General features: G+C 38.5%; 1 protein-coding gene across 3 annotated transcripts in view; it reads left to right on the plus strand.

Annotated features, from left to right (window-relative positions):
- Nucleotides 1-14,904, plus strand: part of JAG2 (jagged canonical Notch ligand 2) — a gene marked incomplete at its 5' end in the record, with an annotated part of 68,088 nt that overhangs the window by 21,310 nt on the left and 31,874 nt on the right. For 2 of the 3 annotated variants that reach the window (XM_082761610.1, XM_082761612.1), the window contains 3 exons: nt 3,129-3,183; nt 9,704-9,958; nt 11,094-11,154. In XM_082761610.1, coding sequence (XP_082617736.1) covers nt 3,129-3,183; nt 9,704-9,958; nt 11,094-11,154 — 371 coding nt within the window. The remainder of the gene's footprint in view (nt 1-3,128; nt 3,184-9,703; nt 9,959-11,093; nt 11,155-14,904) is intronic. The other variant, XM_082761611.1, reaches the window with a different exon arrangement.

The following is a 14,904-nucleotide window of genomic DNA, read 5'->3' on the forward strand; positions in this document are numbered from 1 at the left end:
TTAAAGCTACTGCCTAGCAGGATGTGAGGAAGGCATCACAAGTTGGTTTGGTCTATTAGAGGGAGAGCAGCCCTTTAATCAGCTTCTTTTCTGGATCTGTTCTTAGGTCTGTCAGGCCCTTCTGGAAGTGTGTAAGTGTGAGCATCACAGAAAGCAGGAAGTTGCACAAGTGAGCTGTCGGAGCTGACATGGGTTTTTCAAGTAAATGAGCATTCGTCTATCAGTTCCATTTACTGTGACTTGAATAACATCTCTAGCTTGTAGTCACGCTTGTAAGACCTCCTAAAACATTGCACTCCATGTGTTTGTCCATGTGTAAATGGCCACCTGATGCCATTTTGAGCTTTTGAGCCCAGACGTAGATGTGAGGAAAGCAGGGATATGTGGTGCCAGTAAGCAAAAGGGTTTAATGTTCTGAGTCTCTATTGCATGTGCTCCCTTTAGGCTTTTTGTAGATGGCTGTATAGCTCTTGATTGCCCTTAGTTAGGAGGGGAAAAGCAAATGATTGAATTTGGCCTGTTGGACCCGTGGCTTGCAGGGTGCTGTCCATGTCCTGCCAGGCAGCAGCACAGGCTCTGGGGTCTGGTTGTGTGGCCAGAAACCCCATTCTTCTGCATGTTAGAAGAAGGGTTGTGGGTTAGTCATAACTCTTTGTAATGTAGTATGTTTCTATAAGGTGTTGCAGGAATGCTTTCAGCTCTAGAGTGTATGCTAGCTTGTTTGGTCAGATTTGCCACCGGAGCTATAGGGCTCCTTATTTTAAGCATCTTTTAATCAGCAGGATGCCCATTGATTCACACCTTTCAGTGCATGCATGTTGAAACAGTGTGCTGCGTGCAGCTCCCTTTCCCACAAAAACTTCCTAGCATCCTAGGTAGAGATCCAGATCTGCTTTCAAGTGGAACAATGGGAAGGCATAGCTGACCAAGACTACAGTGTGTTGCTGCCTTAGCCTGTGTGGGCAGTTAGATGGAATGGCTAATTTGCAGTAGGAAAGACCAGCCCTTAGATAAAATAAATAAGTGGACATCTGGAAGCACTTGAGCACTGTTTTGTACTTCTGATAGAAATCAGTGGAGCACAAGAAAAATGAGGGATGGGTTACAAAATCAGTTGTTAAAAGCAGGGGAGGTGGGTAAAGAACTTGGTATCATGCGGCCACTTGCAGAATTCTGCCTAGGTTATACTTATTTCATCCCCAAAATAAGCAGACTTAGAACTGCCAAAAAAAAACATTAGGGCCACTACTGTACAGTACTTACTTTCTGATATTATTCACTTTACATTTATTTCTCAGGTAACAGTTTACAAGGGTGCCAAGTAGCATTTTCAGACTACAGTAGGATCCTGTCTTGCCTCCCTGAATGTTCAGGTGGGGTTATAAAGTGGGGAGTTGGAGGAAATGCTGCACTACTGTTTGCTTTCCCTAATAAATAATAATAGGGAATTGTGCATATTGTCATCCCTCAAAACTAGTGGCTTCTTATCAATTGATCTTTATCCTTTGAGCCAGAACTGCCTTTGGAAGAGGACAAGAATGCCTCTGTCCAGTGTAGTCACTGCTGAGCTTCTTTGAGCGTAATATAACTATTTAACACTGAAGTTTTATTTTCCTTGCATTCCAGTCACGGTAAATCACTTTTTCCTAATGTCTGAAGCTGAAAGTTCAGAAGAAACTTTTTTCCAAAGGCATAGTTTGTGGTTTACATGTATATATTAATGCAACTAAGTGACAGAATAGGCACCCTATTAAGGACTTCACTGAGTAGACTGGTCCTTTGCTGTAGTCATGAGGGATGTCTAGCAAAGAGCCCTAATAATGCTGCTGCATGGATTTTTTTGGGTTGTAAAATAGGGAGATTTCAGTGTTATAATCAACCTTCCTTGGTGGGAAGTGTGGGTGTGCTAAGCACTTAATGAACTATCACAGTAAAAATGTTCGTCTCTTGATGTAGGAGTCTGAAATAGCTATGAAATATAGATGAATTCTTACATTATCCTCTTCCTAAGAGGGTGTTCTTCATGCCTCAACTGAAAATCCCCAGGTTCATGTGAATTCATAGGTTGTTGTTAGCCTGTGAATTCAGCACACACGAAATTTTCGCTCTGCTGTATTTAATGAGTTTCAGTTTTTTGGTGTGGCTTGCCTCTAAGCACAAAGATGTATATAAGAGGGTTTTAGGATAGTGGTGCAATAACTGTTTTTGTTACTGGTTTTGAATGTATGTGAGAAACTTTATTTTAACTTGGATGGGTTGGAAACTATCAAAGTCAAGATGTTTGACAGCTGCTTTTGTTAAACTTAAAACAGGTAAACATCACATCTATGCATAAAGCTGTATTTGCATTTTTCCCCTAAGTAACCTTAGTATTTAAATGTCAACATCTATCCTACATATTTGGTCATAAAACCAAAGGAAACTACTGAAGTCTTGCTTTAGTGAAGTAAAGCTTGTGTTTCTTTTGAAATAGTTTTCAATTTGTCTGAAATGATGCTTTTATTTTTTCCTCTGAGGAAAATCTACTACCAAACATGCTTTCTCTAAAAATCATGTTTCTGCTGTGTCTTTTTCAGGTCCATTCTTCACAGCTCCCCTTTCATGAGAAATAAGCCTAAATTTTTAATGGATGAAGTGTGGATTTTTTTTCCTAGAAAAAAATATATCTAAACTGACTTGTGTTTTGGGCACTTTCTAAAAAGATGACCCTGATCTTATTTTCAATCTTCATTCACTTGTCTTAAATATCCTATCAATTTCCCAAAGTTCAGGACCCTTCACTTTGTTGAAACCTTTTAGAGCTGCTTCTGAGAAGGATTTCTGTGGCTAAGAAAGCTGAGAAATAAATATAGTGGGAGGAGAAAAATAATAATTCAGTCCTTGGTGTGTGGGGGAAGATGTTGTTGTTTTGCTGTTAGCCTGCTTTGCCCCACAGTTTTTAATGCTGTTATATTTCATGCTTTTGAGAAGATGCCTTCAAGGGCTTTCACATGACAGTAAAGTGGTGAAAATTTAAACTGCTTTCTGTTGGCTTCATTGCAGCAATATCTGCTTATTCCAAATCACTGTTTGTGTGGCCTGTAACAGTGCTTTTTATCTAACTGGTGTCTTCTTTTTTTTCTTTTCAGAGATCGTTCACATTAGTATTAGAAGCATGGGATTGGGATAATGATACAAAAGGTGGTGAGTATTTATGTAAAACTGTCAGGTTTCACTTACTTTGTGCTGTATGTGCACAGATCGTGTGGGGAGAGGGGAGCATGGTATGCTGTTGCAATTAGCCATCCTTCCAAAGCAATGGGAGGATGCAGTCTAAGTAAAGGGTATGTACAAATCCCAGCAGAGAGGGGACTGTATTAGGAATTACCAAAAAAATACTAGTGATAAGAGAGAGAGAGGACCATAGCAAGTGAAGATTGTAATGCATAATCCTTCCAGTTTCAGAAAGTTTAAAAATTATGGTAAGCCATTTTTTTCCCTTAAGGAAAATGATCTGTGCTGTAGATTTTCACTTTTAAATGCTCCTGTGTTCACCCTTCACTGTCTTCTGTGGTAACTTCCATGATCAGGCAAGCAAATAAAGCATTCTTGCTGCCTGTAAATTAAAAAAGCTGGATATCATTGACAGTATTCCAAGTCATGATGGTATGATTCATTCTCCAGTTGTTTCTTTCCTAGTACTGGAAGTTACCTTGTTTCTTGTCTGTAAATACTAATCCTTGTTATCAGAGCATGGCTATTAATCTGAAGGGAAAAGAAGCTTAGTGTTTAAATACTTCAGAAATAATTTGGAGGTGTTGGTTGCTATGTTGTTGCTGAAGTAGAGCTCTCTGATCTTTGGTAATGTTTTATGAACTTGTCTCTCAAAATAAAAAATGTGTAGCTGCAAGTGCTAAGTGAACATCAAACTTGTTGCTGATAATGGACTATTTAATCTTGTCTGGGACTGTTACAGAGAAATATAAGTGTTCAGGCATTGAGATAGCGAAGATTTGTGCCCCAGATTGTCGTCATTTCCTAACTATAGGTTCTATTCTCTGCTGCTTCACTGACCATCCTTATAAAGCAAGATGCACCAAGTGCACACAAAAAAGGCAAAGCTAAAATAATACTGAGGCTATGTTAGAGTTTGAAGGCCCTCTTGAAGATTGGGACCAGTTCCACTTGCGTTTTCCTGGCAGACTTTCTTAACTTAGGTTTTCCTAACATAGTCTGCGTCTAGTGATGAAGTAATTGAGTTTGTAGTTTGTTCCTCAGTCTTCCCTCTGTTAAAATTAAGTAATTTTTGTCCTGTCTAACAGCTTCAGCCTTTTCTAATAGGTATGTTTTCTTTAGATCTCTGGTAATTCATGTTGCTGCAACCCTTCAGTTGGTCCACAGCCTGCTGAATGGCAGTTTACCAAGCTGGACATGGTATTTAAATGAGATCTTGTGTGCTGAGCAGAGTAAGCCTAAGTCTTGAATAAGTTTAGATATCCTACGTAGGAACAGATTGGAGTCATCTTATTTGGATGTTTTTTTGAAGAAGTACTACATGAAGTTCCTTTATTCAGATAGCTTCCAGCTTGGGAATAGTTTACCTAGGGGCAGCTAGTACAGTGAGTATTGAGTATTTGCTCTCCCCCTATTTCTAGGTGGCTTATCAATTCAGGAAATTGTGTAGAAAGGAGTGAGTGTGAGGACCCTATCCTGCAAAGCATGAAATGAATGCATTTAAAAGCTGATTTCTTTTTAATAAACTTAATAATGAACTGTCTCCAAACTTTTTATGTTTGTCCTTGAATCTGCAGAATCCTCTAGCGAATCTGTAGCTTTCAAACCCCAGTTTTAAGAGAAACTTTTAAAATATTCTTGATAAGGGGATAATTACTTTAGGCTTGTGTTGTTTTTCCTTTTTATGCCTTTCAGATTTCTTTAACGTGCTTTAACAAAGCTGTGTACTTCCACTGATGTCAGCTTTTTCCCGAACTTCAAAACAACCTAATGTATAATGTCTTTAGGAGTTCCAGTGGACCATCTCCTTTAAAGAATGGTTTCAATGAACTACAGAAGTCCAAGTGTCTCAAATTACAGTCTAGGTCTCCTGAGAAACTGCCAGTGAAAGGTGAAGTTCCCTTTAATGTAGGCTGCCAGAGAGGTGCTGTTAACTTGCATTACATCTGAAACTGAGAGAGGCTTGTCATGTGAATTTTGTTGTGCTTTTTTAGCCTATAATTTGACAGAGGACTAGCTAAACACATGTCTTGAGGTTAAATGTTTCAGTAGTCTGTTTACCAGTCTCATGAAAGAGATCTGTTGGCTTTTTCTTTCTCTCTCCAAGAGCAGTCTTGGCAGGCGATGCTCCAGTAGGTTTTCCCCTGTGAATCTGACAAGATGCAGGGACTGCTCCTTGTGTTTCTGTATGCTGCCAAACGGGACAGATCAGTAAGAATGCACACCTAAGGGATTAAAAGAGGAACACAACATCTCCTCCAGTGAAAAAAGGGACAATGTCTGCATCCTGGGGGGAGAGGGGAGGAATATCTGTGGAAAGCTGAATTCCCTGATGTGTACTGAACACTGAGTAAACCTCAGGCTCAGGTTTTATGTCTTCTGTTGCCAGTGTGAGAAAGCTTAAAGTTCCAGTCTCTCTCTGAACTGATTGATGGTGCCAAAGTCAGGTTTTACTTCCCTTTAAGGGGATGAGCAAGGCTGAAAGTTGATTGCAAGTCCTCTGTTCCCATTTGAACTTTTGATAAGGTATTATTACAAAAAAAGGTTTTAGAATAGTTCTTTTTCCCCTCTATATGTACCGGTATCCTGTATTCTTCCTTGCAAACATCAAATGCAGGATTGCTTATAGTAGTATTATAGTAGCGTATAGTAGATCTGTGAAGCATGCATCTCAACAACTCGGTCAGGGTATATTTATCCCCTGGTACTTACCTTAAAGTGCAGACTGTAAGAGGGGCTTTAAAACATAGATTCCCAAACTTTTCCTGTGCTTCCTTCCTCCTCTGTGCAGCAGTATTAGCAGGACACCACCAAGCTATGGACTGGGAGTGAAGCTTGTGGCAGTGTAGTGTTACCACTTGTTTGCTTTGTGAGGGTGAAGGAGGGGGAGAGGAAACTGGCTTAGTTACAGAATCACTGTGAAGGGCCTGTTTTCTGTCCTCTGTCACAGCAGTTCTCGCTACTTTCCAGGTAAGTCACTGATTTGGCAGCTGTCTAGTTGTACAGCAGAGGTCTGGGCAATGCTTAACCCAGTGCTGTTGGTATGAAGCAAGCTGGCATCTTCACACGTGAAGTAACTTTCCATTCGAGTGCTTGTCTGCTGCTGGGATGCAGATTGCCTTCCTCTTTCATCTTAGTCTGTAGGAAACTGATCTGTCCTTACAGCTTTAAAACCTTTGCTTGAAAGATGCCGAAGACTGTACCTCCTAAGATGGTACCTCCTGTTCATTTAGGCACAAAGTACATATGCTACTGTGTTAGTCCCTTTGCAAACAGCTACCAACACTGCCTCTTGTATTGCCCTGTAAGTGCCTTGTTGGGAATGTCTGACCTCTGCTAAAAGTCAGCGTGTTGATGAGTGAATTTCTTAATTAAGTGTACTCATGGCTCCTGATAGCAAGGGTGCAATTAAATACTCTTAAGATAAGAGTTCCACTTCCAAAAATCAGATGCTTTGTGAATGTTAATTAAAGTGGGAACTTTGAGCCATCACCTCCTTTTGTGCAAGTCCTCGTGCTGCCGTCTGATTTTCTAGAGAAGTGTGCAGGAAACTTCTTTCATCAAGGAAAAGAATCCTCTTGTTTCTGAGGAGTATGAAGGGGAGGTTATATCAGTTCTTTGACCAGTAACTGGATTCAGTTATGTGGCTTATTGCCTTAGTGAGGGCTAAAAGTACTGTGGGGTTGTGTTGTAAGGTGAGTTTTAATGGTAAACCAGATGCAGGGAGCAAACCTGCCTCACCACAGTAGTGACATGTAGGAGAGAATATCTTCAGAATCACTTTGGCATTGTGGGGGAGGAAGGAGAAACCCTGATAAACATGTTTCACACTACTTGGATTCACTATGAAGTCTGAAGTAAAGCAGAATCTCTTTATTCTCAAATTTTACTATATTACTTACGAATCTAGTATTAAAACTAGATGGCTTGGAGCTGTTTTTCCTGGTACCTTTTATTCGGTGAATTATTTCACTTGCTTATTTAGGCCATTGAGCTCTTTTACTGATACAAACCAAAGGAAAAGCTATTGAGACTATGTTCTCTTCAGAGGAGTTTGTGAAGGTGGAGCTTAATGTTTTTATTAAAAAAAATAATTTTGCCTATTTCATTTCCCCATTTCTTTACCCCAGGTATTAAGATGAATGTTCTGCATAGGTGTATTTGCCAATAGCTGTAATGCTTATTCCAGTTTAACTGGGTTTGATGAATCTTCTTTAACTTAAAGACGTTTGATAAGATTTTTATTAGTCACTCCTGTAATTGCAGGATGTGTTTTTCAGTCCATCTGATGCACTTTGATAAAACCCTTTTTGGGGTGTATGGCTGTGGCTGTTGCAGTCATTTCAATGAGCCTGTGTTGCTGATAGCTGGAAAATAGGTTTATAATGCATACTTGCTCTTTAGTCGAATTCCTTGACCATCCAGTGACTCGGCACTTTTTGTCAAGGCTTTTAGATCAATAGTCATTAAAGAAGAATCATATTATGAAAGGATATTGAACGTAATCATGAAGCTTTTAAAGGTGGTTGGTGGTATTTTAGATACCCTGCTCAGTTGCAAGCAGCTTTCTCTGGCTTGCAGGCTTGTTCAGTCTGCCACTGACTTTGTGCTGCTGGGTGACAGAGGACTTTGCATATAGGAATTTGAGAGTCAAAGAGTTAAAAACAGACTTCAATGTGTTTGTCTAGCCATAAAATGTTTTATGCAGACTAGTCTAGGCAAGCATGAATTATAGCCTATAGATGGCTTTTACCACTTGTAATATTAAAGCAGAGAGATGCTTTGGCTTAATTGGAGAACCTTTCAGTGCTTAATTAAAACATAGCTTTTACCTTTTACTTCAGTATTCTTTAAGAGGAAAGATTTTTATGGTAGCAGCAAGCTTGAAAAAAGATGTCAAGGTAACAAAAGCAGAGCCCACTACTTCATTACCTTTGGTTTAACGGTGGAATGACTGAAAAATTGTTAGTTGAGTTCTCTAAGTACAGCTTTGGTGGCAGATGTACAGGATACTTCTGTGCTCTCAGTAGCTTCCCAGGTGAGAAAGTCACTTTCTTGGCATTGTTTTCTATGCCTGATGTGTTACTGAGCAGTAAGTATGCAGAATGCACTAGATGAATATGAGAGTTCAATATTGCTTGCTATCTCCTTGGCCTGTTTTATATCATTAATAATCTGAAGTTGAGACCCTATCTCACTATCATTAGTCTTTCTGCATGTACAGTTCTTGGTTCTCTGTTTCTTTTAGTGTGTTTTTTAAAGAATCTTCATCCGTTAAAGAAAATGGACACCAAAGTGCTGAACTAGCAATATTATAGTAACTTCATAAATGGGTATGAAATTCATGTACACTAGTGGACTTTGTGTCCCTTTCTTGCCCTGAATAGTGCTTGGAGTTTTCAGCTGCAGCTTGTGGTCACCTAGGAAAAAATAGTAGGATGTTACCAGACTCAAATAGTGGCTTGAGAGCTTCCAAATGAGATCTCTCATCACTGAGGTCACTTGCTGTCTTTGCTTACTCTCAATATTTACTCACGCAACTGCCTCATCTCCTAGTACTGAAGCCATTGTATCAAGATTAAAATACATAAATACAAAGTTGATATTCGTAAAAATGACAATATTTGGGGTTGGTGGTTCCATAATCTTACATTTTAGAATCCATTTGTCCCATGCAACTGCTAAATACTTTGTGCATGTGTGGTCTCAGCTAACAGGCTGGCGGTAGCAGTGCTGCTGCTGTCTGTGTGGGCAGGGCAGGATGCTTGTGAGAGTGTATTGCAGCAGTGGTCATAATTATCTGTAGTTCCACAGGGGATAAGGATAAGCAGGATACAAAGAGAACGGTCCCTTGGTAGTCCTTGGTTCACGTGTATGTTTCTTCAAAAAAGCCACGTAGTAGCTAGACAAAGTATTCTATGAAATACTTGTTAAAGATGTTTTGCCTTCTCTATAGAAAATGATGAAATGGGAACAAGCTGGTTGATGTATGTAATAGTCAATGAAATGCTCTGGTAGGCTTAATTTTACATTAAATTAACAGTATACTAGTTTTTTAAAAAAAACTACTCTGGCACCAGAGAACGTTTACAGTATTATCTCAGCTACTAGATTATGCAGATTTTGTGATTTAAGAGGAACAGAAAGGAGGCAAAAAGAGTCTCAGATCAAGATAAAGCTGTTGGTTGTCAGTATGTGGGTGTGGTATGTTTGGCTGCCTTGAAAAATAAGTTATTTCCTATGGATTATGTTCCAGTTTTTTTAATATTTCCTTTGGGACACTTTTTTAAAATTGGCCTTCCTGTAATGAACTTTGCAAGGCAAAGGAAAACTCAGTTACACAGTAGATCTTTATCACTTAACATTTTTCTTTACTAGGCTTTCTCTTAACCAGTTGAGTACTTTGGATTTGAATTTACACATTTGTATGCTATCAAAATCATCACTTGTTGAATTTATCTTTTTAAAAAAAAAAAAAAATTAAAAATAGGTGAAGACTTGTTAATAGAACGAGTGGCGCATGCTGGGATGATCAACCCAGAAGATCGGTGGAAGACACTACAGTTTAATGGTCCTGTTGCCCATTTTGAAGTTCAAATAAGAGTGAAGTGTGATGAAAATTACTACAGTGCTCTGTGCAATAAATTTTGTGGCCCTAGAGATGATTTTGTCGGTCACTACACATGTGATCAAAATGGAAACAAAGCCTGCATGGAAGGTTGGATGGGAGAAGAATGTAAACAAGGTAGTATTCTTTTTTACTTCGTTTTAGATTAGTTGTATTGTTAATATAATAGAAACCCTTGCAGTAGTTGATACATGTAGTATCAGTGCTGTTGCATATTAATTTTAACACATACAGATGTTGTCCTTTGAATACAAGTCTTTTTCAAAGCATAACTTTTTCTTGTTACTTCCTCTTGAAATCAGTTTGAAAGATGGTGTTAAAATAGGAAAAACTCATCCTTTGAGTAGTGAAGCCCAGGGCAGGGTACAGTGTTTGCAGTGTGTGCTCTTGGGGGTACACAACGTATTTAGAATTCAAAACACTGAAACAACCTTATGCTAACCAACTCTCTTCAGAGGTGATGTTTCTTAAAAACAAAATGTACCATGCTTGTAACAAAGCAAAATGTACTGTTTGTAAACATGAGGTTTTTTAAACAATGATGGTAACAGTAATACTGTAGACTTTTAGTCTTGTAAAAATTCCCGTAACATCTTCACAAATGAAAAAGTTTAAAATTTAATATATGCACAGCTGAAAGCTTTTTGATAGCTCTTAATATGAACAGAAATTCAAGTGTAATAATCTTAATGGACCACTAATCTTCTATCAAATTTTTGTTTTGTCTGTAGTCTCTCAGTGAGTAATTAGTGCTAAAATTACTTGTCATACTTACCTTTCTGTTGAGGGCTTCTTGTTTTTGTTTTGTTTCTTTTCCTCTCTAGTAAAAAGCTGTTAATGAGGGGGAGACCATCTTTAGGATTTAGTCAAGACACATGTATGTGTTCTGAAGCTTGGGATTTCTAGCATAATATTAAATTGATTAAAAAAAAAAAAACAAAAAAAAAAAACAAAAAACTATTTGATAAATGTCAATTCTGATGCTCTTGTTGCAAACCTATTTAATTCGGTAGCAACTTTTTCAGTGAGATACCCTGAGTTATTTTTCACAAAGCTGCTGCGGTGGTGTTTTATGAAATAGCTAGCTAGAAGGTAGGTGTATTGGAACATGCCTAGGGAAAAAATGCTTTGCATAAGCAACAAGTAAGTTACACCACAAAAGCCCTAGCTGAACAGTTCTGGATTGCTGCTATACCAGGGGATATCTGGCTACCCAGACTAACTGAAGACTAAAACTTTTTTTTGTTTGCAGCTGTATGTAAACAAGGATGTAATTTGCTCCATGGGGGTTGCAGTACACCTGGGGAATGCAAGTAAGTCTGCATGCTTGAATATTTTACTTCCAAGTACTGATATTTCTATTTTTTTTCTGTGTACGCTGCTACTCTTAAAGGGCTTACTTTAAAATTGAAGGGTCTGTACAAAAGCATGGATGCTACTAGATATGAAGTAGACATCACATGTAAGATACTGTTCTGCAATGCTGTTCTATTTCTGTGCTTATAGGACTTGAACAGATATGCTTCCTGCATTTATCAAATGAGAACCATCCTTTTTTCAAAATCCTTAGGAACTTAGATCTTGATATAAGGTTTCTTTTCCTTTTAAAAGGGTGACTTGCTCTTTAAGAATGGCTATTACAACTACGAAATGCTCCTAGTACTAGAACACTCAATGTGTACATCATCACCAAAATATAATAGACTTTTTCTCAAAGAAGCTTTGTTGGGTAGTAATGTTATAGTAGCAACTGAAGCGTCAACCTAAACTTTATACTCTAATTGAATGTTCTTGGTCCCTGGATATGAGAGAATGGTGTCTGAAATGTTTGTGCAACTTTGTGATTAAGTAGACTATGATAGCAGAGAAGTGCTGATTGTTTCATTGTTGAAGTTGCATCTAATGCAGTAGGTCATGGAGAAACAGGTGCTATTTTTATGCTGCGTATTGAAGAAATGAGACTGGTCTGCTTGCAAATTGGTGATTCTTTGTTAGTTCTTAGCTTAAAACTGACCAGAGGTAAAGTTATATCGAGTCTTTGCTTGGGATGATATAAAACTAATGTCTGTCAGAACCCCTGAGAGCTGACAAATATCATTGAGTCAAGCTCTGATAGTTTAAGGCGATGCTGATTGATCCTCCTCCTAGCAAACAGTGGCCATCAGGGAAGTGGCAGAAGTTGGATGCAGGTGTAGCCTAGCTTTGTTTGCAGGGTTTGAAGTGCTGGTGTTTGAGCTGTGACAGCTGGTGAGAACAAGTCCCATTCTGCTGGAGAACTGGAAGTTTCTGACAGTAGGGTATGGCAGATAACAATTCTAAATCATTGCATTGGAGTGGTTTTATACTGCCCTGAAATTTCAGTCAGATGCTGCTGGTTTGTGGAAGATTGTGTTGTAGGTCTTGAACCTGACTGCAAATTCTGTGCTAATACCAGTATGTGAAGTACATTGGTGTTGTGCATATGGTGTTTTACTTCTGAAGAGCTAAGAAATCTCCTTTAAAAAGATTATTCAAGGCAGATATTTATCTAAATTATGGTTGTGTTTTTGTAAGAGTATTTTTAATGGTATTTAGAATCTCTCCGTGTTAAAAATTTTGCTTGTGGTTTTAAGTATTATGAGTCCCTCTACCTCTTGGTGATCTTTACTTAAGTATTCCTTTTTTTTGAGCTTTCCAGGAACCTTGAATCTATGCTGAACTCTGCTTTATGTAGGGTTTTTGGGAGCCCTGTGCCTCTCTGAGTCTTAGGAGCCTGTGAATGTTTGCTTCTGAAATGCAAACAGCCTTTGAATGAAGATGAACCATCTTAAATGTAAAAAGTTGTGGTTTGGAGTGCAATTTCATTGTGAACTTTCATTTCTCTCAGTGGTACCGCATGTATCAGGAAGGACAGAAGTTGGAAAGGTGGAGGAAGGTTTCAAGAGTGGAATAAAAAGCCCTTGAAGATGAAATCTGGGTTCTTGTGATACCTTTTTTTAAGGTGTCTGAATAAGGAGTCTCATGAGCAAAGCCTTCCGTTACAGAGTCTCACTGACATACATGAAAAAGCATCTAGTGGTGTAAGTCTAGGTGCTTCTTCTAATCAGCCCAGATGACCAAAGCTTATAGAAGCTTCTGCAGAAGGACTTTGACCAAAAATCTCACTACTTCGTTGGATGGATTTTATCTGAAAAAAGTACTGGGGGGAAGAATAAGGGACTTACTGGTCCAGATGGGTTGTATGCTGTTTACTTTCCTTGCTTCTTAACACAGGTCTGCTGAAGCAATAGACTGGTGGTCAGCATGTTGAAGGAGAATACTGATTTTTCTATATATGGCCACTGTATTTCCACTATTGCAGAAGACTCATCTCTCTTTAAAAGTGATTTGTTTGCTGGAGCTCTGTCCCACAGATATCTCTAGTTTGCATTTTGTAGTGGTTACTAGGCTATGTTAAAAGTGGAACTTCTAACCCAAATGGATAATACTTTCTATCGAAAAAATGATTCTGAACTAAAAATAAGTAAGGCTTAGAGACGTGACCTTTATCTTCAGCAGTACAAAGGAAGCTGTTATTTAAAAAAAAAAAAAGTTTGGTGCTATTGAATCATAATCTAGATTGCTCCTTCCTGGTTTTTGGACAGTTGCCACTGTCATTTAACAGGTGAAAACAATGTCCTTTTTTTAATTCAGAAGGAAAATGAAAATGTGAGAAAAACATGGGTGTGAGATGTATGGAAATCTACTGGTGCCAATAGCTCCTTTGTTGCCAGAGTGTGCAATGGCATTTATAAATAGAGTTGGAAAACGATTTCCATCTTCATCTTGTATGAACATGCAAATAACTTAAGCAGTGGCTCTGAGGCATCAGCCTAACTCTCGTAGCCAGGCTCTACCCTCTGTGCTTTGATTTTTCCAAAGTAATTTAGAGCTGTTCTTGGATTAAATGTTCTAGCAAAAACAAATATTTAATATAGCTAAATGACTGCAGACTGCTAATAGCTGATAGGCAATTAGCTGAAACTGGATCTCATCAGTTGAACAAGTTCAGGTACCCATTGTTTTGAAGAGGTTATGGTGAAGTTGGCTATTTCTTTGCATTTTCATCAAATAAATTAAAAATAGCAGACCTTATTACAACTTAGTGTAGGAAATTGTTTTGTGGTATCACTGAGTCTAGGTGATAGGCTTTGGGTTATTCTGAAGGCAGCTCGGAAGTAACTTGATGAAAAGCGAACAAAACGACATCCTTGAGGAAAGTAACTTAAGTGAATCTTTCAAACATAGGAAAACAGTCATTTTAAAACAAAAAAAAACATGAACTTTATCAATATCCATGTTCCATATTTGACAGCTGTGAACTTTCTGGCCTGCAGTGGGAGGCCAAATGGTCTTGTTGGTTGATTGACTTCATCAAACGAAAGCACTAGGAAAGACTGCTGAAGCAACACTGCCAAGCTGTAAGAATTGATGCTTTAAGTATGTTTTTGCATCATTTTAGGTGCTGCATTAAACTAGGTAAAGAAGAATGTAGTTATCTAATGACTTATAACTGGGTTAGGCTCAATCATGTTAGGAAATTACCAAAGTGAACATAGAGAAACCACAAATTGACAATCTCTTTCCTTGATTAAAACTGCTGACTGGTACCACTCTTAAACTGTCAGTAGGCTGCTTAACAGCTTAATCTTTTACTTCCTTGTGATCTAGAGTGGTATGGGCTTGGCAGACGTTCAGTTATGCCTCATGTCTGGTCTACGTTGTCGTATTCCTGCTGGGATCGTGTGTTTTCTGATGCCTCTCTCCTTTTCCTTTTTGTCTTTGAATGCTCAAATGTCTTTTTGAAGCAAAAAGGGGTCAGATCTCAAATACTGCTCTGCTTGTGCTCAGCTGCATCTCTGGAACTATGGTAGGCCCTAGGTTATGTCCTGGATTTTTTCCATGCAACTGTGATGCAAAAGCTTCTTCAGAATATGTAGGCTAACTGAAATGAACGAGAACTGAGGTTGTTGATAGTCCTCTAACATGAATTCATGCAAGCTGAGCAAAGCCAGCAGACGATGTGTACAACTTCTGAAGCAAAT

Source organism: Aythya marila (genome assembly GCF_965140915.1).
Source record: "Aythya marila genome assembly, chromosome: 5".
NCBI classification, from domain to species: domain Eukaryota; kingdom Metazoa; phylum Chordata; class Aves; order Anseriformes; family Anatidae; genus Aythya; species Aythya marila.